At 42.2% G+C, this 25159-nt stretch overlaps 2 protein-coding genes across 2 annotated transcripts in view; one reads left to right on the forward strand and one right to left on the reverse strand.

The window, feature by feature from the left end:
• The window catches only part of Ccdc38 (coiled-coil domain containing 38), a 60598-nt gene extending 58574 nt beyond the window's left edge, over nt 1-2024 (reverse strand). The window contains exon 1 of the mRNA XM_074084165.1: nt 1675-2024. The gene's annotated coding sequence lies outside the window, so the exon portion shown is untranslated. The remainder of the gene's footprint in view (nt 1-1674) is intronic.
• A 573-nt stretch (nt 2025-2597) lies between these two features.
• Amdhd1 (amidohydrolase domain containing 1) lies at nt 2598-23485 on the forward strand. The gene is made up of 9 exons (XM_020186705.2): nt 2598-2810; nt 8682-8788; nt 10143-10207; nt 11959-12236; nt 14149-14374; nt 16462-16586; nt 20849-20942; nt 21608-21768; nt 22632-23485. The coding sequence occupies exons 1-9, from the start codon at nt 2674-2676 to the stop codon at nt 22717-22719; spliced, it is 1281 nt and encodes a 426-aa protein (XP_020042294.1). The 5' UTR covers nt 2598-2673; the 3' UTR covers nt 22720-23485.
• Nucleotides 23486-25159: the final 1674 nt, after the last annotated feature.

Genomic DNA, 25159 nt, shown 5'->3' on the forward strand with positions numbered 1-25159 from the left:
AATGTGAGTCAGGTGGCAGGAAAAGTGCTTTGCAAACTAATAGGTGCTACAGAGATGCTGGTTACTACTAAGGAAAAATTTATTATCCTTACCCATCTGTAACTATCCAACAGTAACCAAAGAGAGAGAGAGAGAGAAAGAGAGAGAGAGAGAGAGAGAGAGAGAGACAGAGACAGAGACAGAGACATTCTTAATCTTTCCTGCTCTGCCAACCTCTTGTTTATAGATGCTTCGCAGGTAATGTTGTCTACCTGGACTGTTAAGCAGATGCATTGACTTTACCCACAGACATCAATGCTCATGAAATAGAAGTATGACTTCTTTAGGCTTGCCAAAACCTTGTCAGCTTTAAGTACAGTACATGGTACATTCTGTGAAGTCTGGAGATGAACTAGTACTGTTGGCTAAAATCTAATCCTTAACGTAATTGACCAGCAAGAAAATTGCAGGATGAAAATAACCTAATTATGTATTACTTGTTGAGTGGTGAGCATTGAGCTAGGTAATTTACATTTTATTTCATTTAAAGCTCAAACAAGGCCATAAAGTAGAAAAAATTATTCCTATGAAAAGGATAAGAAACTGAGGTTCAGAGAAATTTTATGCAAATTGCCCAAGGTCAAATAGATAATAAATATCAGAAGCAGGAATGAGACCAAGTTTACTGAGTTCCAAAGTCTTCCATTTTCTATAATTTTTAACCCATCTTTTATATGTGTACTTGAATAAATTTGCAAAAAAAAGTGCCTACAGTTAGGAAATGTAACAGATTAAAGTCTTCAGTAGAAATTTTATAGTATAAAATTTTATGAATTGGTTACAGTATATGCTTCTATTCCCCACAAGTTCTACTCTCTTTTTTAAAATGTATAGACATACACACACACACACACACACACACACACACACACAACTGTTTGTGATTGTGTGTCTGAGCTGTGAGTAATCTTTGGATTTTTTTTTTTTTTCTCCTTCAAGGGCCTCTTTCACTCACACTGTCTATTGAATTCTTTTCCAATTTTTCCCTTTCTCTTTCCTATCTGATCTCTCTCTCTTTTATAAGCCATAGTAATGTATACTCTTTTTTTTTAAAAAAAATGTTCATCTAAAGGAGTTTTTGCAATGTGTTCTTAGGGTTTTTGTTGTTGTTGTTGTTGTTTGTTTGTTTTTGTGCTGCTGGGGATAGAACTCAGGCCCTCTACATGTTAAGCAAGTATTCCACCACTGAGTCACATCCCAGCCCCTGTTCTTACTTTTAAAGTGGTTTTAAAATGACACTAAATTAACTTGCTTTTATATTTAACTATAGGTTGATCTTTTGCAGGGTTAGCCTACTTTATGATTTATTATTTGTGTGTACATCTGTCTTCTTTTTTATTGTAAAGTCTTTGCTGAGCAGGGAAAGTGCCTTTCCTGTCTTGTATGCTCCACAAGACCTAACACAGACCTTCTAATAAAAGTGTACTGTATGAAACAAAGTAATTAAGAATCAAAACAAAATCTGGTGCCTGCCAGTGTTTCCGTAGCAATTGATAGGCAGGAAGAGACGGGGTGAGAATCACAGACCATCTTTCAACAAAATTGATTCTGTCTTCCAAGCTTGATCGCACGGTGCATGCGGACCTTCCCATGCTGGAGCGGGAGGGGCGAACGCTGAGCGCAGACCTCTCTTACCTCCTTGGGCTTGGATCCAGGAGCTGCTCCGACCTCTCCTTCAGGAAGACGCTGGGGACTCTGTCTGGGGTCTATCCTCCCTTACCCGGGTTCCCCTTCATCTTGGGGACCGTCTGGAAGCAGATCCTAGAGCGGAGCTGGCCAACCGAAAAGTGCGCTGCACCCGCCACCACCCCGCTTCGCGGCCGCGCGGACCCCAGATCGGCTGCAGCACTTCACCCCCTCCTCCCTTCTCCGGGTTCGGTCCGCGGGGAGCCCCGACACAGTCCCCTCCTCCCCCCACCCTGGGGCTGGGGCACTTTGTCCCCTCCTGGGGCTCCATCGCCAGGTTCCAGTCTCAGATCCCTACACACAGCGCCTCCCCCTCCCCCCTCCCACACATTGTCCCCTTCCAGGGTCTACCCCACCCCCTCTCCCCCGTGCCCGCACCTGCTCCGGGACAGAGGTGGCCGGCCACACACACGTTCTGCCATCTGCTGGGCTCTAGTCCCTGCCCCCGCCTCTAGGTAGAAGTCCCTTCTTCCCCTCTCCTCCCTCCCGAGCCACATCTCCGGGCTCTTCTTCCCACCCCCAATACAGAGGTCTCCCCCATTCCCGTACCCCTCGCCCACCCTCTTCGCGTGGCCACGTGATCGATACAGCCCGTCTTGATTTCTTCGGGTCATCAAGCTTCAATTCGCTTATCTGAAAAGTAGGGACTTAATCTCTACCCATGTCCCCAAAACGCGAAAAGGCAACCTAAGAAGGGAGTCCCAGACGATTAGTTTTTTGTTTTTTTTTTTTAACTAATTGTCATTCTTGGTGGCACAGTAATTGTCCTTCCGGCCGACTTTTCATCCACTGCGTCCAAGTGCATCGGCCCAGAGCGCCGCCCCGCCCCGCCCCGCCCCGCCCCAGCCTCGCCGACCGGGAGCCGCAGCCGGCGACCCGCGCCTCCTCCGCCGTCCCGCCCGCGACCCGAGTCCGGCGGCCTCCAGGAGACCCGCAACGCGCGGCGACATGGCCGGCGGCCACCGCCTCCTGCTGGAGAACGCGCGGCAAGTGGTGCTGGTGTGCGCCCGCGGCGAGCGCTTCCTGGCCGGGGACGCGCTGCGCGGCCTGGCGGTGCTGGAGAGCGCCAGCCTGGTGGTCGGCGCGTAAGTGGCGCGGGGACGGGGGGGAGGGGAGGATCCCGGCGTGGGTGGAGAGGTGGCGCCCCTTTCTCTAACTGGTGCGCTGGCGACGTGGTAAAAGCTTTCCCGACGTGTCAAGCTTATCACTTAGGCACCTGTTGCCAACACGCTGAACTGTGTCGTTGGTGGGGAAAAAAAGGCGGGGGTGGGGTGGTGAGCAAAATGCCCACCCATTAGGACGCATCCGGATCCTGCCTGTGCTTGTAAAATATCAGAAGGGACTGCGGTCCTTGCCAATGCTTCCGGAGGTGTGGCCAGGGGACCACCTGTGTTAGGATGTCCTGTGGGTCTTTCTTTTATTAATACTGATTTCTGACGCTGGTCTTTCCCCGCCTCCCCCCCACCCCATCCTCATGTCTTTTCAATCAGCATCTCTGGGGAGGGAGCTCTGAGACCTGAATTTTTGTAAAGCATCTCTCCCATATTTGGTGGTCTGTACATCAAAGCCTCAGAACTGGAAATCAGTTAGATGGCAGTGGGCTTTAGGTGATAGGAAATCAGGATCGGGACTGATTAAGAGAGTGTTATGACCAGGCAAGGTGGCTGCGTTTGTAATCCCAGCTACTCTGGAGGTAGAAATAGGAGGATCTTGGTTGGAGGTGGCTCCAGGACCTGAAAAATAACTAAAAAAGCAAAAAAGGGATTGGGGGGCATGGCTCAAGTGGTAGAGTTCCTGCCTAGGAAGCATAAGGCCTAGTACCACCAAAAAAGAAGGTGTTATTTCCCGTTATTGTCTCTTAACCTTCTAAACTTCCTGCCAGAAGTAAATAAGAGGACAAAATTTGGTGGGCAACCTGCAGTAGGTGTGGGGACTGGATGAGATTTGCATCCCAGGGACCCATGGCACTCTGATTGCCTCAGATATGGCAAACAGACCACCTCTTATCCAGGGGTATTTAGTGTTGCACAAGAGCCCAGCTTTTAGGAACTGGGGGTTGTTCTAGTTATAACATAGGGCCAAAAACATTTCCAGTGTTAAAAGCAGTTAGAATAGCACACTTGCTTAGGAAGTTGAGAAGTATCTACCTAGGCTGGGAAACAGAATGTCTGTAGGGATTACTACCAATATGAAGTCTTAGATTCCAAAGTGTGTTCTGTGTGCTCATGTTCACATCAAGATCACATGAAAGAGGGAAGAAGGAGGGAGCTGACTTGTGGTCTGGAAGGTCATTTGTTGTTTGTTTTCTGGGGTTTTTTTTTTTGTTTTCTTTCTTTTTTGGCAGAACTGGGTTTTGAACTCAGGGCCTTGTGCTTGGGCGCTCTACCTCTTGAGTCACACCCTTAATCCTTTTGGTTTTGGTTATTTTTCATATAGGGTCTCGCATTTATGTGTAAGCAGACCTGGACCATGATCCACTTCCGGTGGGGCTGGGATGACAGGCATGCCACAGCACCCAGCTATTGGTTGAGATGAGGTCTCAAGAACTATTTGCCCAGGACTAGCCTCAAATCTCAGCCTCCCAGTAGCTGACTACTGTAAAAATAACATTTTTGAGAGAACAGTTTTAGTTCCTTCAATAACTGTTCCTGGACAGAAAGAAGCCATTGTTCAAACATGACATACAAAGGCATCTGCCAGTGAATGAGAGACTTGCGTTCTTTCAAGGTAGATATTCACATGGTTAGTGTGACCAGGGAGAGGACCCAGTGCAACTAAAATCCTCCTTCCACACAGATGGAGGTTTGTTAGGGATTTAATTGTTAGGGTTGACCTCATTAAAACACAGGTTACCCCTGCTGTCACAGTGACAGTCATTAGCTCATTGTATAGATTAACTGATGGCTTGCCCCATGGCTCCTGGTTAACACATTTTCATGCCAAGAAGAACATGCTTCTGACAGAAGAGAAGAAAAAAAAGCAAGAGACTTTTCTTTGACCTTGCCCACTCATTCCAGCAGTTTCTTTTACTGCTCCTTTCCACCACCAGATTCTCTGCTTAGGAGGTAGATTATTGAATTGGGTCAGTGATAGAGCTGTACTAATCCAAATACAAAGCTAAATCTCAAAATTTAATTTCTATTCTATCCATAAACTTGTCTTTTTTTTTTTTTAACCTCACAACCTTGAGTCACTTGAGCCATACTCCCAGCCCTTTTGACTTAATTTGTTTCAGATAAGGTGTCATGCTTTTTCTTGGGGCTAACTCATACCTCAATCCTGCTACCTTAGCCTCCCAAGTACCTGGGACCACAGGCCAATGCACTGACGCTCAGCTTATTTTTGATATAGGGTCTCACTAACTTTTTGCCTGGGCTTGCCTCAACCTGTGATCCTTCAATTTCTTCCCAGAGTAGTTAGGATCACAGGCATGCACCACCGTGCCCAGCCCCCTAAATCCGTCCTCTTCATAACCTCACAATACTACTTTTTCCTTTCATAATATCTATCCTCTTTATCTAGTTTTGGCTCCTCTACTCTTACATTCTCTTCAGTTACCACTTCAGTCCCATTTCACAATCCTTACTCTTCTCTGTTTTTCATAGCACTTTCCCGGTTTTAGGATTATAGCTCTGAATCTTGATTTTGAAAAATGAATTTGTAGTGAGGAGCAAAGACCCAAATGAAAAAATCCAGAAGGTGGATACAAGGCTAGCTGATGGTGGCACTCCATGGAGTTGTCAAAATCCGGGCCTCCACTATCTCCACTCCTATTCAACATAGTACTGGAATTCCTAGCCAGAGCAATTAGGCAAGAAGAAGGAATAAAAGGAATACAAATAGGTAAAGAAACTGTCAAAATATCCCTATTTGCAGACGACATGATCCTATACCTTAAAGACCCAAAAAACTCTACTCAGAAGCTTCTAGACATCATCAATAGCTATAGCAAGGTAGCAGGATATAAAATCAACATAGAAAAATCATTAGCATTTCTATACACTAACAATGAGCAAACGGAAAAAGAATGTATGAAAACAATTCCATTTACAATAGCCTCAAAAAAAATCAAATACCTAGGTGTAAACCTAACAAAAGATGTGAAAGACCTCTACAAGGAAAACTATACACTTCTGAAGAAAGAGATTGAGGAAGACTATAGAAAGTGGAGAGATCTCCCATGCTCATGGATTGGTAGAATCAACATAGTAAAAATGTCGATACTCCCCAAAGTAATCTACATGTTTAATGCAATTCCCATCAAAATTCCAATGACATTCATTAAAGAGATTGAAAAATCTACTGTGAAATTTATATGGAAACACAAGAGGCCACGAATAGCCAAGGCAATACTCAGTCAAAAGAACAATGCAGGAGGTATCACGATACCTGACTTCAAACTATATTACAAAGCAATAACAATAAAAACAGCATGGTACTGGCACAAAAACAGACGTGAAGACCAGTGGAACAGAATAGAAGATCCAGATATGAAGCCACACAACTATGAGCAACTTATCTTTGACAAAGGAGCTAAAAATATACGATGGAGAAATAGCAGCCTCTTCAACAAAAACTGCTGGGAAAACTGGTTAGCAATCTGCAAAAAACTGAAACTAGATCCATGTATATCACCCTATACCAAGATTAACTCAAAATGGATCAAGGATCTTAATATCAGACCCCAAACTCTAAAGTTGATACAGGAAAGAGTAGGAAATACTCTGGAGTTAGTAGGTATAGGTAAGAACTTTCTCAATGAAACCCCAGCAGCACAGCAACTAAGAGATAGCATAGATAAATGGGACCTCATAAAACTAAAAAGCTTCTGTTCATCAAAAGAAATGGTCTCTAAACTGAAGAGAACACCCACAGAGTGGGAGAAAATATTTGCCAATTATACATCAGACAAAGGACTGATAACCAGAATATACAGGGAACTTAAAAAACTAAATTCTCCCAAAACTAATGAACCAATAAAGAAATGGGCATGTGAACTAAACAGAACTTTCTCAAAAGAAGAAATTCAAATGGCCAGAAAACACATGAAAAAATGCTCACCATCTCTAGCAATAAAGGAAATGCAAATTAAAACCACACTAAGATTCCACCTCACCCCTGTTAGAATAGCCATCATCAGCAACACCACCAACAACAGGTGTTGGCGAGGATGCGGGGAAAAAGGAACCCTCTTACACTGTTGGTGGGAATGTAGACTAGTACAACCACTCTGGAAAAAAATTTGGAGGCTACTTAAAAAGCTGGACATCGATCTACCATTTGATCCAGCAATACCACTCTTGGGGATATACCCAAAAGCCTGTTACTCCAGAGGCACCTGCACATCCATGTTTATTGCGGCACTATTCACAATAGCCAAGTTATGGAAACAGCCAAGATGCCCCACCACTGACGAATGGATTAAGAAAATGTGGTATCTATACACAATGGAATTTTATGCAGCCATGAAGAAGAACGAAATGTTATCATTCGCTGGTAAATGGATGGAATTGGAGAACATCATTCTGAGTGAGGTTAGCCTGGCTCAAAAGACCAAAAATCGTATGTTCTCCCTCATATGTGGACATTAGATCAAGGGCAAACACAACAAGGGGATTGGACTTTGAGCACATGATAAAAGCGAGAGCACACAAGGGAGGGGTGAGGATAGGTAAGACACCTAAAAAACTAGCTAGCATTTGTTGCCCTTAACGCAGAGAAACTAAAGCAGATACCTTAAAGCAACTGAGGCCAATAGGAAAAGGGGACCAGGAACTAGAGAAAAGGTGAGATAAAAAAGAATTAACCTAGAAGGTAACACCCACACACAGGAAATCAATGTGAGTCAATGCCCTGTATAGCTATCCTTATCTCAACCAGCAAAACCCCTTGTTCCTTCCTATTATTGCTTATACTCTCTCTACAACAAAATTAGAGATAAGAGCAAAATAGTTTCTGCGGGGTATTGAGGGGGGGAGCGGGAGGGGGTGGAGTGGGTGGTAAGGGAGGGGGTGGGGGCAAGGGGGAGAAATGAACCAAGCCTTGTATGCACATATGAATAATAAAAGAAAAATGAAAAAAAAAAAAAAAAAACAAAATCCGGGCCTCCCTTATCTTGCTCTGCTGTGCATAGCCACTCTCTAACAGTCACTCCATGATCCAAGATGGCCACTCCATATCTAGTTATGGTGTTTACTTTCCAGCCAATGAGACTAGGGAGTGGAAATCCTATTGGCTAGAACTTAGTCACATGGCTACATGTGGCTGATGGGAGATTTTGGAAATGTAGTCTTTTTTACCCTATCTGGTCATGTGTCCACCAAAAACTTAGGGCTCTAGTACTTCGGGAAAAGGGAACACGGATCTTGAGAACAACCAGCAATCTCAGCTATACATGGTTTGACTTTTTTTGTCTTTACTGTAGCTCCAGTCACTTTCCCAAAGACTCAAGGTCAAGAGGAAATCACAATAAATGTTGACTGATTGACTGTAAGGCATCTGAAAACATTTTAAATCATTATAGTTCTCACAAGACATTATGGTTTGAGTAAAAAACATCCCCCCACAGGTTCATGTAGTAAAGCTGGATTGTCAGCTGATGGGCTTTGGGGAAGTGATTAGATCCTGATCAAGGTATGATTAATAATAGGATGACATTATTGAGAGGCACTGGAAAGTCGGAGGTAGGGTGTAGTTAGTAGCGTATCCTTGAGAGCTATATATTGCCCTGGCCACTTCCCCAGTTCTTTGCTTCTGGTCACTGTGATGTGAGCTGCTCTGCTCCACCATGCCCTCCCCACCACGATGGACTACCTGGACCATTTTAAGGCATGAGCAAAATAAGTAATTCCCACCTGTAAGTTCTTCTGTCAGGTAATTTGCTCACACAGCAAACATAAAAGTAATACACAGGATTTTCTCCAAACTTAGTAACTATTTCTTGAATTTTTCTGCAGCGATGGGTTTATAAAAGCTATCGGTCCTGCTGATGTTATCCAAAGGCAATTTTCTGAAGAAACTTTTGAAGAAAGAATTGATTGCTCTGGGAAATGTATCCTACCAGGTACTTACTCCTTTCTAACACAGCTCTGAAAGTAGTTTTAACAGCTACTCTAGGAACAGAAGGAGGAAGAACAGCAGCTTGTTTTCAATAGGGTCTTACAATAGCATTAAAATATTAGTGGCTCCATGTATTGAATTTCTACTGTTGCGTGTCTAGCTGCTTTGCATACATGCTTTCGTGTTGAATCTGCCTATCTGCTGTGCAAGGTAGGTGTCATGATCTACATGTTACACAGTGGGGAACTGGAGGTTGGGGCAAAATACCTTTCTCAAATTTGCTAAACAGGTTGAGAGAGTTAGGGCTCAAACCCACTCATTCACTTCACTTCTCCCCATTCAGATCCCAAGGAGAAACCCCCTGTGTTGTGTTTAGCTTCCAGAACAGTTGAAAGAACTTTATTAATCCATCTCATAGGGGTGACAGCACATCAGCTACCGTCTCCCATACCAGAAATTTTCTAAATTTATAGAGGATATGAAACAAAGGACCCAGCTGTAGAAGGAAAAAGAAACACACACACACACACACATTTCATTGCTGTTCACTTGTGTCTTGAGTGATTGACAACATAGTTTATTACTTATCATTTACACGGTCTGTGCTGTATGGCCTCAGGCAATCATCTGAAACAAGATTCAGGTTTTGAGTTCTACACAAACATGGGTTTTTATATGTATTTTGATATTTTATATAAACCATACTAAAACTTAAATATGACATATGAAAATTTTATATTCTAAAATGTTCACTGTGTACATCTAGCAGAACCTCTACCTTCAGGCTTTTGGTGGTCAAGAGACAGTCAGGGTGAAATGTCATAAGAAAGAATGTGATAGAAGCAATCTTAATAGGTACTTTTGATTTAGCCCACTGAGAATCATTTATGGGTCATTAAAAATATTTAGTAAAGATGCACTTTACTGAATTGGACCTGGGTAAACAAAAGTTCTAAGTGATTGCTTTATAGTTTCTCTTTAAACTATTTCTTTCTTGAAGGCAGATTGAGCTTTCTTAGTTTTCCTTCTCAAAGTTGAGGGTTTAATTGCTGTTCCTTGGTGATATAGCCATTGATTTTGCTCAACTAATGGTTTTGACAGCCTGGTTAAAATCATGTTTGGTGATCATGGACTTAACTGAGCAAAGGAGCTATATTTCTCTAAGGGCTATTTGCACCATGTTGGGTTGTCCTCCTCTATTAGAACCTTCTAGATCAGCCAGACAGAAAGAACTTCTAGAGTTTGGCATTCCTATTCTCCTCCAAGTTGGATGGCCACCACCATGCTTTCCGAGGAGCAGCATGGTTCAGTCTGCCTGCCTCTAAGTGCCTTCTGTTTCTTAATTTTGTCGATTACAGGTCTGGTGGATGCACACACACATCCGGTCTGGGCTGGTGAAAGAGTTCATGAGTTTGCAATGAAGGTAACTGCAATGAATAATGGACAACCAAAATAGAACACAAATATAAAGTCTTTCCTGAAAAGTTTATAGGCTATCAACCTTTCCACATATGTCTACATGTCTTTTGTGTGTGTGTGTGGTGGTGGTTGTGTTGGGGTTTGAATTCAGGGCCTTATGCTTGCTGGGCAGGAACGCTACCACTTGAGTCATGCCCCCCCAGTCCCTTTTGCTTTAGTTATTTTTCAGATAGGGTCTCCCATTTTTTGCCCAGGCAGGCCTGGACTTCAGTCCTCCTACTTATGCCTCCCTTGTAAATGGGATTACAGATAAGACCACCACCTAGCTTTTTTGTTGAGATGGGGTTTGTCTGAGCTAGTGTCAGACCAAGATCTTCCTGTCTCGCTTCCAGAGCAGCTGTGATTACAGTCATGAGCCACCGTGCCAGGCCTACATGTCTATAATGGGTAGTTTTACTTGCCTGACTATGGAAAACAAGAGACAGCAGAACTAACTTACTTATCCTGCCCCAAGTTTTTATATGATGCACAGGGCTTCCAAATATTTTAAGTGGAATTATGTTTGAAAACTTTTAGTTGCAGAACCCTTTTAGAGCAAACCTGGGTGACTTGCCAACTGGTTTTTCCTTTCTTCTTCCTGCCCCCACCCCAATGCCAAATCACCACGTGTAGTAGCCTTTGAAAGAGTTCCAAGGAACAATTTGAAAATCACCATTCATTGGGGTTGAACTTGGAAAAACATATTACTAATCATAAAAGCAAAATGGCTTATATTCTCTTTTTTCAGAAAAATGGGACTTACGAAGAATCATAAAATGTGGGCTAGAGGCATGGTTCAAATAGTAGAGTGCTTGTCTAGCAAACATGAGGCCCTGAGTTCAAACCCAAGTACTGCCAGAAAAAAAAAATCATAGAATGTAATCTGTATTAGTCATTGATTAGCCATAGCCAATTCCTAAATCCTTGGTCAGAGACATTTTCACATTGTTAAGGAAATCAAAAACAAAAGACATGTACTCTAACAGTGCAATTGGATTATTTCAGGAAAAAAATCCTTTTCCTCAGATATTATATACTTTCCTCAACAAATCAGAGCTGTTTTTTAAGACTATTTTATTCCATCATAGAATTTCAGAGTCGGAAGCACTGTTAAAGATTTCATTCCAGTGTTGTCCTTCTACTGGTGCAGAAAGTCAGTTCCAGGGAAGGGAGCGTGGTAGGGAGCTGAGGACCTCAGGGCTTGATGAAAACTCTGGCCACCAGACCCAGGCTGCATACTTTGTTTGCACCAGACTCCCTTCTGTCCAGAGTAATGGGAGCCCACTGCACCCCAGAGAGACTTTATTTGCTTGTGTGACAAAGTTCAGGCTCCAAACTCTGGTGCCCAGATATCTAGACCTGGAACCTACCCTGGGGCTCTTTACCAGAAATTTGAATGGTTGCTGTGAAGTTCCCTGAACCCCTAGCTTTGTGTACTCAAACATGTGGAGGAAATGTAGGAAGGGCTGAGACTTAGCTCACTGGGGACCAGCTGCGTGTTTACGATATGGAAACACTCCTGTTGCAGAGCTTCGAGGTTCCCAGCATCCCTAATCCATCTCCTGTCTCTGCTGTCCTGTGCCTTCCTGGGATGACTTTCCCAACCATCTAGTGTCTGGAACAGCAGGGACGTCCAGAAATGTCTCATCCTTTCTGATCTGGCCAGGTCGGTCTGCAGACCTGTCTGCAAATTCCCTGAGTGGGACTCATATTCAGTTGGCAGGTGCCACGTACATGGAGATCCACCAGGCTGGAGGAGGGATCAACTTCACGGTGGAGCGCACCCGCCAGGCCTCCGAGGAGGAGCTGTTCTGCAGCTTCCGACAGCGGCTGGAGTGCATGATGAGGGCGGGCACCACGTTGGTGGAGTGCAAGAGCGGATACGGCCTTGACCTGGACACCGAGCTCAAGATGCTGCGCGTGCTGGAGCGCGCCCGGCGGGAGCTGCACGTGGACATCTCGGTCACCTACTGTGGGGCCCACTCAGTGCCCAAGTAATCTCGGCGGGGGGCAAGGTGGGGGGCATTGGCTGGGGCCACTGCGGGCTCCATGGGGAGGGAGGCGCATCAGCCTTCAGCTCCTGTAAGTGACAGGTAGAAAGAAGAAGGCTTTGGAAGGATGCTGTAGTTCCAATGGCCAATCATGGCAAGAAGGAGCCCCATCGGCCCCCACCAACTTCTCTAGTCCTTTAATGATGTCCTTTTGGTTAGCAAAGAGAAATGAGCCCCTTGTAGATCCTTTAAAATTACAGATGCTAACTTCAGTAATTTTCTGTGCTAATAATTAGCATAAAGCCCTGAGAGATTAATAACACACTATAGAAGATAGATCATGCCTTGTAGTCTAGGTGCCTCAGAAGGGATTTGGTTTTTGTTCATCTGTTTATTTACGTAACAGCAAACATTTTTGTTTTATTGTTGTATTTTTTTTTTAAAGCTTTTCCCTTTATCTAAAAAGTTTCTCTGCAGGGCTTAACTGTAAAGAACACTGTCTCTCTACATCTGAAGCTTATCTGCCCCAAGTCCTTTTGTTCCCAGATCTCTAGACAGGAGGGACCATGGTTCCAGACCTGAAAGATCTAAAAGTTATCGACAGGGTGGTATCTCCAAAGTTTTACTGTCCTCTTCAGCTTTGAGAATGGAGATGCATATGTGCTATAGGCTTGAAAATGTAATCATTTAAACTTCTTTTACAGTTCCTTATTTTTGGGAACTTTAAAATGTAAATTATTTATTTGAGGAATAAAAATTGTGTACCTGTGTACAACATGGTTTTTGAAATATATATTGTGAAATGGCTAAATTGCATTAAATAACAGATGTATTATCTCACTTTATCACTTTTTGTGGTGAGAATATTCAAAACATATGATTTATTTATATACAATATATTTATTTATTTATTATATATTTATTTGCATAGTAGTTTTCAATAATACAGTATGCTGTTTGTTATTAATTATAGTCACTATAAAAATTTGGGACAGTTGCCTAGAACAGAAATATAAATTTTTAATGTTAATATTCACTTGCCATCAGCAGAGGAAGTAAAAAATTAACATTACTACTCAAAACTCACAAAGTACTTGTATAGAAAATAAATATAAATATTCAGTATTTCTAAAATCTTTGTTGTAAGTTTTTAGCATTTAGAATCTGAAGTTATTAAAGCTTAAAACTGCACTGAGACTTTTGAAAAAGCTCATCTTTAGACAACTGTAAATCAGAGCCAAATGGCGTGTCCAAATTGATGGAGCCAGCAAGAGGTAGAGCTCTGTCTGACTTAAAAAACCCATTCCTTTCTAATATATATAACAGGAAAATTTTACAGAGCATTTCAAGGCCCTCTGCTATTCACCCTCCTTCCCCCATGGTGAGACAGGCAGCCTTAGGCAGATGCTTCAGGAAACATTGAGGAGGAAGAGAAAGAAAAGGCAGGGCAATAGCTGGGTAAGGGGACTGCAGTGGATATTCAGAAGCATCCAGGATGTCCTGTAAGTGTCCTTAATGCAGGGATTCAGCTTTATAGCCCAGCCAGGTGGCCTTGTTGACAACCCAAAAGGCAACTCCTGTGTACTAGCATGACTGAGCAATTTACATCTCTGTGGATAACATCAGTGCAAGTGGAAATCTTATTGATACTGCTGCATGACCCAGTTGTCAAGAATCCTGAGTCTTAGCTTTGATTCTTTTTTCTACTTTTCTGAGGCTTGAAGTCATTTACCTATATACTGTTTCTCAGGTTCTCTCTCTCTCTCTCTCTCTCTCTCTCTCTCTCTATATATATATATATATATATATATATATATATATATAAATGTGTGTATATATGTGTGTATGTATGGATTTGTACATATATATGTATATTACTAAATAAATATATAGTAATCTCATTTTCTTTCATCAGAGGAAAAACTGCCACTGAAGCAGCGGATGACATCATCACTAACCACCTCCCAAAGCTGAAGGAACTTGGCAGACAGGGGGAACTACACGTTGACAATATAGACGTGTTCTGTGAGAAGGGGGTCTTTGATCTGGATTCCACCAGAAGGATTCTTCAAAGTGGAAAGGAGATGGGACTGCAGATTAACTTCCATGGGGATGAGCTCCACCCAATGAAGGCTGCCGAGGTAGGGCTGACCTTGGCTCCCTTGTCAATACGTACTTGCACGTTCATGCTGTGGAAAACTCAATTCATTTGTTCAAGGCAAGGCATAGCCTTCTGAAACACAGAACCTTTGAACAATGTGCAAATTGGCTGCTTGAGCCTGGGAAACCCTGACCTCTCTTAGAAACTTCCTTTGTTTTGGGGGGAGGGTTTTTGGTGCTGGGGGTTGATCCAGGGTCTTGCTCTTGCTGAGCACACACTCTACTTCTGAGCTACACCCCCAGCCTGATCATTTACTTTTCTTACCACCTTCTGGTGATGTTACTAGAAAAGCAGGTACGTCTGTGATCTCGGTTCCTACATTCACGACATATTTCAGTTGGCACACAAAGCCGCCCTAGCAAAGAATAGTAATTTCACAGGGAGCTTCTGGGATCTTCTTGTGACAGAACCCCAATCAGTGTTGATGGGGCACATCGTTAATAACCACAGGATGCTTTTCACGTCTGTATGTCTTGCCCAAATTCACTTATTCGTCTTATCAATAAATATTTGAGAGTCTACTGGGCACCAGGCACCGTCCAGCAGTGAATAAGGCAGAGTCTCTGCAAGCATGAGTCTGGACATCCCTCCTGTAAGCTTTAGAGTTTACTAAAACAACTGTCTGAAAGGGGCTGGGTATGTAGCTCGGTGGGTAGAGCACTCACCCAGTGTACCCAAGGCCTTGGTTCGATCCCCAGCACACCATAAAAAATTCAAAAAATGAAATCTAGCAATCGGCCTTGGGGCTTATGCTCAAGCGTATATTTAACTTGATGTCTTTTTATTTTTTATTTTTCTTTTTTTTAGTGGTACTGGGGTTTGATCTCAGGGCCTGCTTGATAGGCAGGTAGAGTTACCACTTGAGTCACTCCACCAGCCCTTTTTGTGTTGGGCATTTTCAAAATAGGATTTTGTGAACTATTTGCCTGGCTGGCCTTGAACCATGATCTTCCTGATCTCTGCCTCCAAAGTAGCTAGGATTTCAGGCACCTGGCTCGACTTGATGGCTTTTTTTTTTTTTTTTTTTTTCTGGTACTGGAGCTTGAACTTAGGGCCTTCACCTTGAGCCACTCCACCAGTCTTTTTTATGAAGGGTTTTTTTTGAGATAGGGTCTCATGAAATATTTTCCTGGGCTGGCTTCAAATCACAATCCTTCTGATCTCTGCCTCCTGAGTAGCTAGGATGACATGTGAGCCACTGGTGCTGGCTTCAACTTGATGTCTTAATATCACTTCCAAATCTTGTCCTGTTCCCTGTCCCAGTGAATATCATGCTCTGTCTGTCTGTTGCTCAGTCAAACACACCTGGACATCCTTTTTGACTCCTTCCTCTTCACCTACTGTATTTCAACCAAGTCCCTGTCTCTCAGCTCACTGCCTGGTTTCCACTACCATCATGTCACCTTGGACTCCTGCAGTAACCCCTCTCTCTGTCCCTCTGATCTTGCCTTCATTTTAATCCCTTCCTTTAACCCATTCCCTCTGTATAGTTTATCACGTTTCTTTTCTTTCTTTCTTTCTTTTTTGTCCTTGAAAATGGGTCTTACTATGTTGCCCAAGATGGCCTCAACCTCCCTATCCTCCCACCTCAGCCTTCCGAGTGCTGGGATTATTCAGGATCATGTTGAGACCAGCTTGGGCAAAAGGTTAGTGAGATCCCACCTTAACCAATAAGCCAGGTGTGGTGGCAAGCTCCTGTAATTACAGCTACTCAGGAACATAGGCAGGAGGATCATGGTCTGAGGCCAGCCCTGGGCAAAAAAGTGAGCTCCTACCTGAAAAATAACTAAAGCAAAAAAGGGCTGGAGGCATGGCTCACGTGATAGAGTACCAGCCTGTAAGTGTAAGGCTCTGTGTTCAAACCTTAGTGCTGCCAAAAAAAAAAAAAGATTAGTTTTAAAACAGCACACTATCTATCTATTACAAGCCCTTTTTCTATTCTGGGGCTTTCCTAGAGGCAGTTGACATGAAAAATTAATAATAAAGAGTTGTTTCTTTTTGGAGGAAACAGTGTCATGCACTTTATTCGTTATTTGTTAAGCCTTTCCCTCTCTGCCATCCTGCCAGCTTGGGGCAGAACTAGGAGCCCGGGCAATTAGCCATCTGGAGGAAGTGAGTGATGAGGGCATTGCTGCCATGGCAACAGCTGGGTGCTCCGCCATCCTTCTGCCCACCACAGCCTACATGCTGAGGTAAGGTTGTGACACAGGCTGCAAGGACAGGCTGTGAGGACACAGGTTTTGATGGTATCTCAAGACTATCCCAATCAAAAAGAATTAACCTAGAAGGTAACACACACGCACAGGAAATCAATGTGAGTCAACTCCCTGTATAGCTCTCCTTATCTCAACCAGCAAAAACCCTTGTTCCTTCCTATTATTGCTTATACTCTCTCTACAACAAAATTAGAAATAAGGGCAAAATAGTTTCTGCTGGGTATTGAGGGGGTGGAGGGGAGAGGGAGGGGGCGGAGTGGGTGGTAAGGGAGGGGGTGGGGGCAGGGGGGAGAAATGACCCAAGCCTTGTATGCACATATGAATAATAAAAGAAAAAAAAAAAAAGACTATCCCACTGCCCTTACAAATCGCTGAAAACTGCAGACGACAGAAGCTCCTGCGTCATAAATTCACAAGTGTGTTACCCTGAGGAAGGCGCCTAGACCCAATTGCCTCTGAGTGGTGGGATTATGGAGGACATTGGTGCTCCTTTTTCCTCCCTAGATTTTGGAATTTTCCAACTTAAAAAAAAATCAGTATGCATTACTTTTAGAGTTGGCAAATAACTAAATTGGCTGTGCACTTTTGCAAACACACCTAAGATGCTGGGGTATTCAGCAACACTCAGAATCTGGATGAGCTGTTTTCTAAAAGGATATTATTGGAACCATAAGGAATGCCCGAATCCTCACACACTCTGGGGGTGGGAGAATTTAGGAGACAGAGAAAGCTTATTTTGTCCAGTCTCCTTCAGGACTTTGTTGTAGGCCCTCTATGAATTGAATATACCTTGCCTATCTTTAATAACTGTTATTGCTCTAGAATTCTGCTAACTATGAGGTCTTCTGACCCTTTCCATTATAACACTTCCTTGGCAGCTGTGAAGTCAGCACTCAAGAGACAGTTGATTTTTCTCTTAGGATTTGGTGTGGGTCCAATACATGGTCTTCTGGGGGACGATTAGGACAGTGGTTCTCACTCCAAAGTGATTTTTGTCTCCCAGGGGACATTTGAGAATGTTAGGAAGCATTTTTGGTTGTCACAGCTAGGGGGCACACCTGGCATCTAGTGGGTAGAGGCCACAGGGGCTGCTAAATGCCTCTCAATTTATAGAACGGCACCCCCCAATAAAGAATTATCCAGCCCAAGACATGGACTGTGCTGAGGGTGAGAAAGGCTGGGATTTGAGTAACTTTTAGAAGGGAAAAGAAAAAATATTTCGGTGCTTTTCTCTAATTTATTATGATTTCATACGCATATGTATATCATACATTTTATTGGTATTAATATTGTCCTTATTTTTCCATTTTTATTAATATTCTCTTAATGTAAAGACTAGACAGTGCAGGCTAAAATCATGAACTATTAATAACTTCTTGGTATAACCATGCACTTTTCTTAAACAGTCTTAGTAGTTACCAATCTAGATTCTCAATCAATATTTAATTTGGTTGATTTTCTCCACTCAGGAGCATGTCTTTTATACCCACCCAAAATGACTTTCTTTTACTTGCCTCAAGTCTCTTAACATGGAGCAAAAACTTTGAAAGACTTTGTGGTACCTCCGGGGAGTTCAGCCTTCAGAATCTGACCTCTATTCCTATGCTCTTGGCAGGCACCAGCTGCCATTGTCACAGGGAGGTTTACATCCTTTCTGGACAATAAGGGCAATCAGACAGAGGCCCATTCTTGTCTCTGGCTTCTTTGGTCCTGTACTTTTCTTATTTCTCCATCAAGAGAGACCTACAGGCCCCTGCTGTACCTTGAACTCTTGGACTGTCATTTTTAGGATAACCTGAGCCCTATGGCTCTTAAGGGCTGCCTTTAACCACATATTGGATGAATATTTGCATGTCACATTTACTCAGGAAATATTCATCTTCCTTTTTATGGATCTCCCTTATTATTTTTACAGCCTCACTTTTTCCCCCACCTGAGTAGTTCTGAAGGGAACAGGAGGCCATCAGAATAATGTGCAGGACAGTGTGAAGCTATCACAGTCCCTCTTTTTCCTCAGTTTTGCCTTTTGAAGATTCACTTACCTGTGGTCAACTGCGGTTTGAAAATATTAAATGGAAGGTGCCAGGAATAAATAGTTCCTAAATTTTAAATAACTTTGCCTTCGGCATATCATTTTAACTGTTCCATTTTATTCTTACATAGTGTTATTAATCTCTTACCATGCCAATTGTATAAATTAAACTTTATCACAGGTATGAATGTATAGGAAAAGCATAGCACACATAGGGTTTGGTATTATCCGAGGCTTTAGGTGTCCACTGAGGGGTCTTAGGATGCATTCCCTGTGGATAAGGGAGGGGTGCTACCTTTCCTTGTTCTACCTCTTCTTCACTTATCTCCTCTTTTCCGTTGTCACAGTTGGGAAGCATAATTTTAAGTGGTCCTACAAATGACCAGTCCATACTAGAAATGCTTTAAGGACAAGAATCATCTCTGTACTCCTGATAGTTTATTAAATCCCATGCCAACATGTAAGCCAAAGTCTACTAGTTGCCAGGTGCTGTTCTAGGTACTGGGGATGCAGCAACAATTGAGACAGTGCGAAACTGAGAAAGCTCAATGCTTCCAGGAGAACTGATTACTCATTCCATCCAAAACCTGTTGATAGGCAGATTGGCCACTGACACCTTCTTAGAGCAATTGCTTTTAAAATTTTGCAATTCTAAGTCCTTTCTTTTCCTTTTTGAGATGTAAATCTTCTCCCATCCAAAGGTGTTTTCTCAAGGACCTGAGAGTCAACTCTTTGAAAAACAAATATTCAAAGAGAAAATTTTACTCAGCCAGGAGGGCCCCTTGCTCTAACTTGCACCCAGCCTCAGGCCATAAACCCGCAAGTTCTTTTCTCCTTTAGCTAAGTGCCAATTAACAACCCCAGATCTCACTGGCAAGGCCTCTCTTGTTTTATAAATTCCTGCTTTCCTGACAGCTTGAACACCCGGTGCTTTTCTTTCTACTTCTTCATTATCCCTTCAAAATGCCCAGTTACCTCTGCACAAGTTGACACTGAGTTCAGTGTATGCTGTACTCTTTTCCTGTTGTAATTGTTTTTCCTAAATTAAATCTGTCCTCATCACTTCAACTAGTGCCTGCATTTGTTTATCTTTGACACAACTTACATGTTATATCCTAAAGAACATACAGTGTGTGGCCAGGAGATGCCTAATCCAGGAAGAAGCACATTTTATACATTAAATTGTTGGGCCTTTTTTAAAGAACCTACAAAAAAAAATTTGAAACCTAAAAATAAAACAAAAAAAGGGAAGCTGTTTGGAAATTAATACAAATAGCATTAATTTAACCTTTTTAGTTGTTTAAGTCATGTAAGTGACATTTTATTAGAAAAGTTTATTACTTTATTGAAAGTCATTGGTAAATTATATTTTCCTCCCTCAGCAAGAATATATATATATATATATATATAGAGAGAGAGAGAGAGAGAGAGAGAGAGAGAGAGAGTTGTATATATAGAGAGAGATATAGGTGTTAGGGTGAACAAAAAGAAGCCATGTTAGGATCAGACCCCCCCATCCTTGCAGGCAGCTTACTGACACGCCACCTACCACCTACTGGAAGGACCACATCTAGCCTCAAGGAAATGACAAGCCACTACCTTGCCAGGGGGTCTGGAGCTGAGCAACTTATCTACCTAGTTCCTCTAGCTTCCCCCTAGTGATGTTTGACTCTACTGTGGAAGAATTTTCCCATCCAGTGGGGTTTCCCCTCCATACCACTCCCTTATATCTACATCAAGTCTGTAAGTGGCTGGGGGCTCCAGCTCTCTTGCTGGGGTTCCCCTCCACCAGGCTTCTTCCTGGACAATAAACCCTGTGCTGGTTTTTGAGCTGTCTCTCTGCTTCTTCCATGTCTCCTTCATTTCTAACAATAGGTATAATTTATAATATGCAACTATAATACATCTATAACATGTATTTATATGTGTGTGTATATATATATATATGTATATAAAAGATTGCTGAGATAAATGGTCACAAATTAAATAATAGCCAAGTAATTCCCAAAGCACAATGATGAAAATCAAGAGTTCTCCAGACCCTAAATAGGGTTCTACCTAATTGTACCACTAATTACTTAACCTTTAGTTTTCTTCTTCTTCTAGAGCATGAAGGCATTGGGTGTCTCAATTTCTCTTCCATTCTGGTCATCTGTTCTGCAAAACTTCCAGCTCTAGAGACTGACATCTTTTCTTCCTCCTCTAGACTGAAGCAGCCTCGAGCCAGGAAGATGCTAGATGAAGGTGTGATTGTTGCCCTGGGCAGTGATTTCAACCCCAATGCATATTGCCTTTCAATGGTAATTATTATTTCAGGTGTTTTTCTGAAGAGTATTAATTGAGCATATAAGTAATTTAAAAATATTTCGCCAGCTGTTAAAATGTGTAAAAGATCTAAAAATACTTCCCTGTGAAACAAGACAAGCAGGTAAAGACAGTAATATAATTGCACCACACGGATGCCTGCAGGCCTGAAGAGAGGAGAGCAGCTTGTATTTGCATCATTTTCCAATTTAGCCTTGGGCATTGTGGTTTTGTAGTAACTCATTTTCCTTCACCAGAGCATAGCAGGAACTCAATGACGTTTTAATAAGTAAGGGAGGAGGTAAGTTTCATTTAACACAGTAAAAGTCTTGAAAAGTTGTAAATAAATATTAAATACATTATTGAGTATAAGTTATACCCAATAATGAAGGAATTTTCCCAAAAACATAAGAACCTTTATGTATCAAGTTAGATTTTTCTCCCATAGCAATTTAGCAAGTCCACCTATACATCCTTTTGGGGGTGCTGGGATTGAACCCAGGGCCTTGTGCATGCTAAGTGTGAGCTCTACGACTAAGCTACCTCCTGAGCCCTCCAACTGCATTTAACTGCCTTTATGAGTTGTGCTGTGTGGAGAACGTCCTAAGCAGCAGCTGCTGGTCTGTCACTTTCCTCCAGTGCTTTTCTCTTCCTGCCTTAGCCAATGGTCATGCATCTGGCCTGTGTGAACATGAGGATGTGCATGGCTGAGGCCTTGGCGGCTGCCACCATCAATGCGGCCTATGCGCTGGGAAAATCTCACACCCACGGGTCTTTGGAAGTTGGCAAGCAGGGCGATCTCATTATCATCAGTGCATCCAGGTGAGTGTTCTCCCAACTTAGCTGTTTTATTTTATGCTCACTGTCATATATGTAAACAAAGTTTAAACTCTCTTTTCACTAGTTATTAGTATGGCTTTGTCTAGATTCAGACACTACCCAGTCCCCCTCTGTCTTCACCACTTTCCAACCAGAAAGTCTACCTCCCGGGTCCTAAACTACAAAGTCGACCAAGTTGCTGGGTCTCTTCATCTGCCTTACATCATTCAAAGATTTCCAGGTTCCTGCTCTGTTTACCTGGACTTTGGATGTGGGTGTTTGATTTTCTGTTTGGCTCCTGACCTTCTGCTTATTCCCACCTCCAGCTTGTCACCCTGGTTCTGCTTCATTCCTTCTCTGACTTCTGATGGCAGTTGGATCCCAAAACCCTTCACTCGGTTCTCCTGTTTCTTGTTTTTTATTTCTCACATTCAGTCTGCTACCAGCTGAGCCTCCAGTGTCACAATTGGATGTTATTGTTGTAAATCTAAGAGTTGTAAATACTATGCCTATTTGACCCATGTGAGCTAATTACAGCCCTTGGACCCCAAATTCAGCAGGGAGCAGCCCTATAATTCTGACTTCATGGTCACAATTCACTCCCTTCACTGTACTGTTCATGTTAGCATTCATGTGTCATGTAATGAAGCAAATATTTAAGATCAAGTACTTAAATACTATTTTTAAACACCACTAGATTTATCACAGATCAGTTAGTTATATACTCAATAACAGTATAAAAAGCTCAAATAGCAATGACCTAGTATAAATCAGCTTTTAGAAAATTCATTTTAAAATTAGCATTCGTTGACATAGTGATAATTTTGACTTCCATGTATTGAAAAAAATGTTTGATTTCTTTCTAGATGGGAGCATTTGATTTATCAATTTGGAGGCCATCATGAATTAATTGAATATGTCATAGCTAAAGGAAAAGTCATCTATAAAAAGTGATAGATCTGGAAGGAGAGAGAAGACAATAAGTCAATACTATTATGTTAAAAGTTGAAATGTTTTAGTGGTTTACCAGAATGATGTCATTTGAACCTAAATATATTTCAATGTCATCTTAACCTGCTTGAAAAACCCATGGGATTGATTTATTTGTATTGAATATGTGCACCTGGACATATAAACAGGTAAACCTTTTGTGATGATTATCTCAAATCATTAAATTGTTTCACAAAGATTGGTTACAAATATTCTGAAGATTAATGTGATGGGGTGTCTTAAAAATGCCTTTGTGGGAAAAGTAGATGACTTGAAATTTTCATTGTGTTTCTGCATCTCAAGTTTCAGTTTTTAAATTATATTTAGTGAGCATTTGGGGAAGAGGAGAAATTCAAATGATATGCTCCAAATTAAGCTAAAATGTTCCCTTTATCTTAAGCAAATGGTATTTTCTTTCTCCACATGGCTTGTCTTTCTAGATGCTCTTCAAATGTATTCATGTCCCTGGGATAGGACATCCTTCCATTTTTTGTGTCTTTTCAACTCTAGCAACTCAGCTTCCAATAATGCAGGTTTAATCTTTTTCAATTAATTTTTTGAAGCTTTGCATCACAAATTTATAAAAACAAATTTATAACTCTGTTATTACTATTGTTGTTTCCTTTCATCCCTGGAAGTTGATAAGCAGCATTGCTTATTGGAGTTTTTTGAACAAAGTTTAAGAAATAAAATTACAAAATTATGTGAAAAGTGAATAATTTTGTCATAAGTTGGTGTTTCTAAAGCCCGGTCAGTTTACTTGAAAAAAACTTGAATGTTTTAATTATCTTTATAATCATATCCATATTGTCAAACTTGTTCCTATTTACAAAAAAGTGATTTTTTTGACAAGTAAACATCAATTATCAAATTATCACCAAGTTCAGGCTAGTAAGCTTGAATTAATAAGGCTTTACTATATTCAATATAAATCAAACCAAGATTTGTATATTAGTTTTTTGTTACTATAGTGAAATACCTGAGACAGACTACTTATGAAGAAAAGAGGTCTACTTAGCTCACAGTTGTGACTGCTAAAATTTCCTAACAGCAAGGCACATGTTCTTGTGAGGATGTTCCCCTGAATGTGGCAATTCATGGCAGATGGCAGTGGTGTGTGTGGGGCAAGGGGAGAGGGGAAGCAATCATAGCTCTGTACATGAAGCCTGAGAGAGACTGGGTGGGGCCAGGTTCAGGCTTTTGTAACAATGATCTTGCAAGAACTAGCCCAGTCCCAGGAAAAAAGCCTTAATCCCTTTTGAGGACACTGCCTGCTGGTTGATCTACAGACCTCCCACTAGACTCCAGCTCCCAGAGGAGTCCCACTTCCTGACATCACCATCTTGAGGACCAACCTTCCAACACACACCCATGGGGAAGAAGCCCCATCCAAATCATGGGGTCTGCAATCATGCGATTGGTGAGGGAGTCTCAGGGGACTGTGAGGGGAGCATGGTTGATGTGAAGGCAGAAGATGAACACAAAGCCCCAAATTCAATATTAAGTCTGCCCTGGGACCCACGCCACCCAGGACTGTATCCTAAACACTGATGAGTGAGAATGCCTTCTAGGAAGTCTTCATGAACACATAGCGTTCATGTCTTTTTGAATGAAAGCAGAAGAGGTACTGTCTGAACCACCTAGTCCTCCCCGGCCAGTGTGCAGTTAGCCTTTGCAACTCTTGGGAGCTTGCTAGAGGTATAGAACCTTGACCTCCCTCTAGACCTGCTGAATCAGAATGCGTAGTTGCAAGCCTGCAGGTGGCTCACATGCTCGTGACAAGACTGGGGTCTAGGCTTACTCACAGAACCCTCATCCTTCCTCCAACATCATTTGAGTCAGTTGCCCTGGGCCTGGCAGCTCTGTTCCCTCTTCCGGGGGTGCCGTAGCCATTGTCCACAGAGAATATGGTCCAAGACCCCCCAGTGGATGCCTGAAACCACCAATGGTGCCAAAGCCCTGTAGCTACAAGTACTATTTTTTTCCCAATACATATATACCTGGAACAAGCTTAATTTATAAGGCAGGTAGACTGAGAGATTACCAACAATAACCGATTGCAAAACAGAAAAATGAGCAACGCACTGTAATAAGATATTTCTCTAGAAATATCTTACTATAGCTCACCTTTTTTACATAAAGGACGTGCTTTGTGGCTTCTCTTTGGCACATCTGAGTTGCCAACTTACTACATTGGCACTTTGGGGCCATTAGGAGGTAAAATAGGGGTTCCTTGAACACAAACTCAGTGGTACCTTGGCAGTTGGTCTGATAATCAAGATGACTCCCTAGATACTAATGAGTGGTAGCGTATTCAGTGTGGAGATGCTGGGCAAACAGCGATTCATGTTCCAGCTGGGGCAGAGCGAAACCCTTGAGATTTCATTATACTCTTTAGAATGGC

The sequence above is a fragment of the Castor canadensis genome, chromosome 8 (genome assembly GCF_047511655.1).
Source record: "Castor canadensis chromosome 8, mCasCan1.hap1v2, whole genome shotgun sequence".
Taxonomy (NCBI): Eukaryota; Metazoa; Chordata; class Mammalia; order Rodentia; family Castoridae; genus Castor; species Castor canadensis.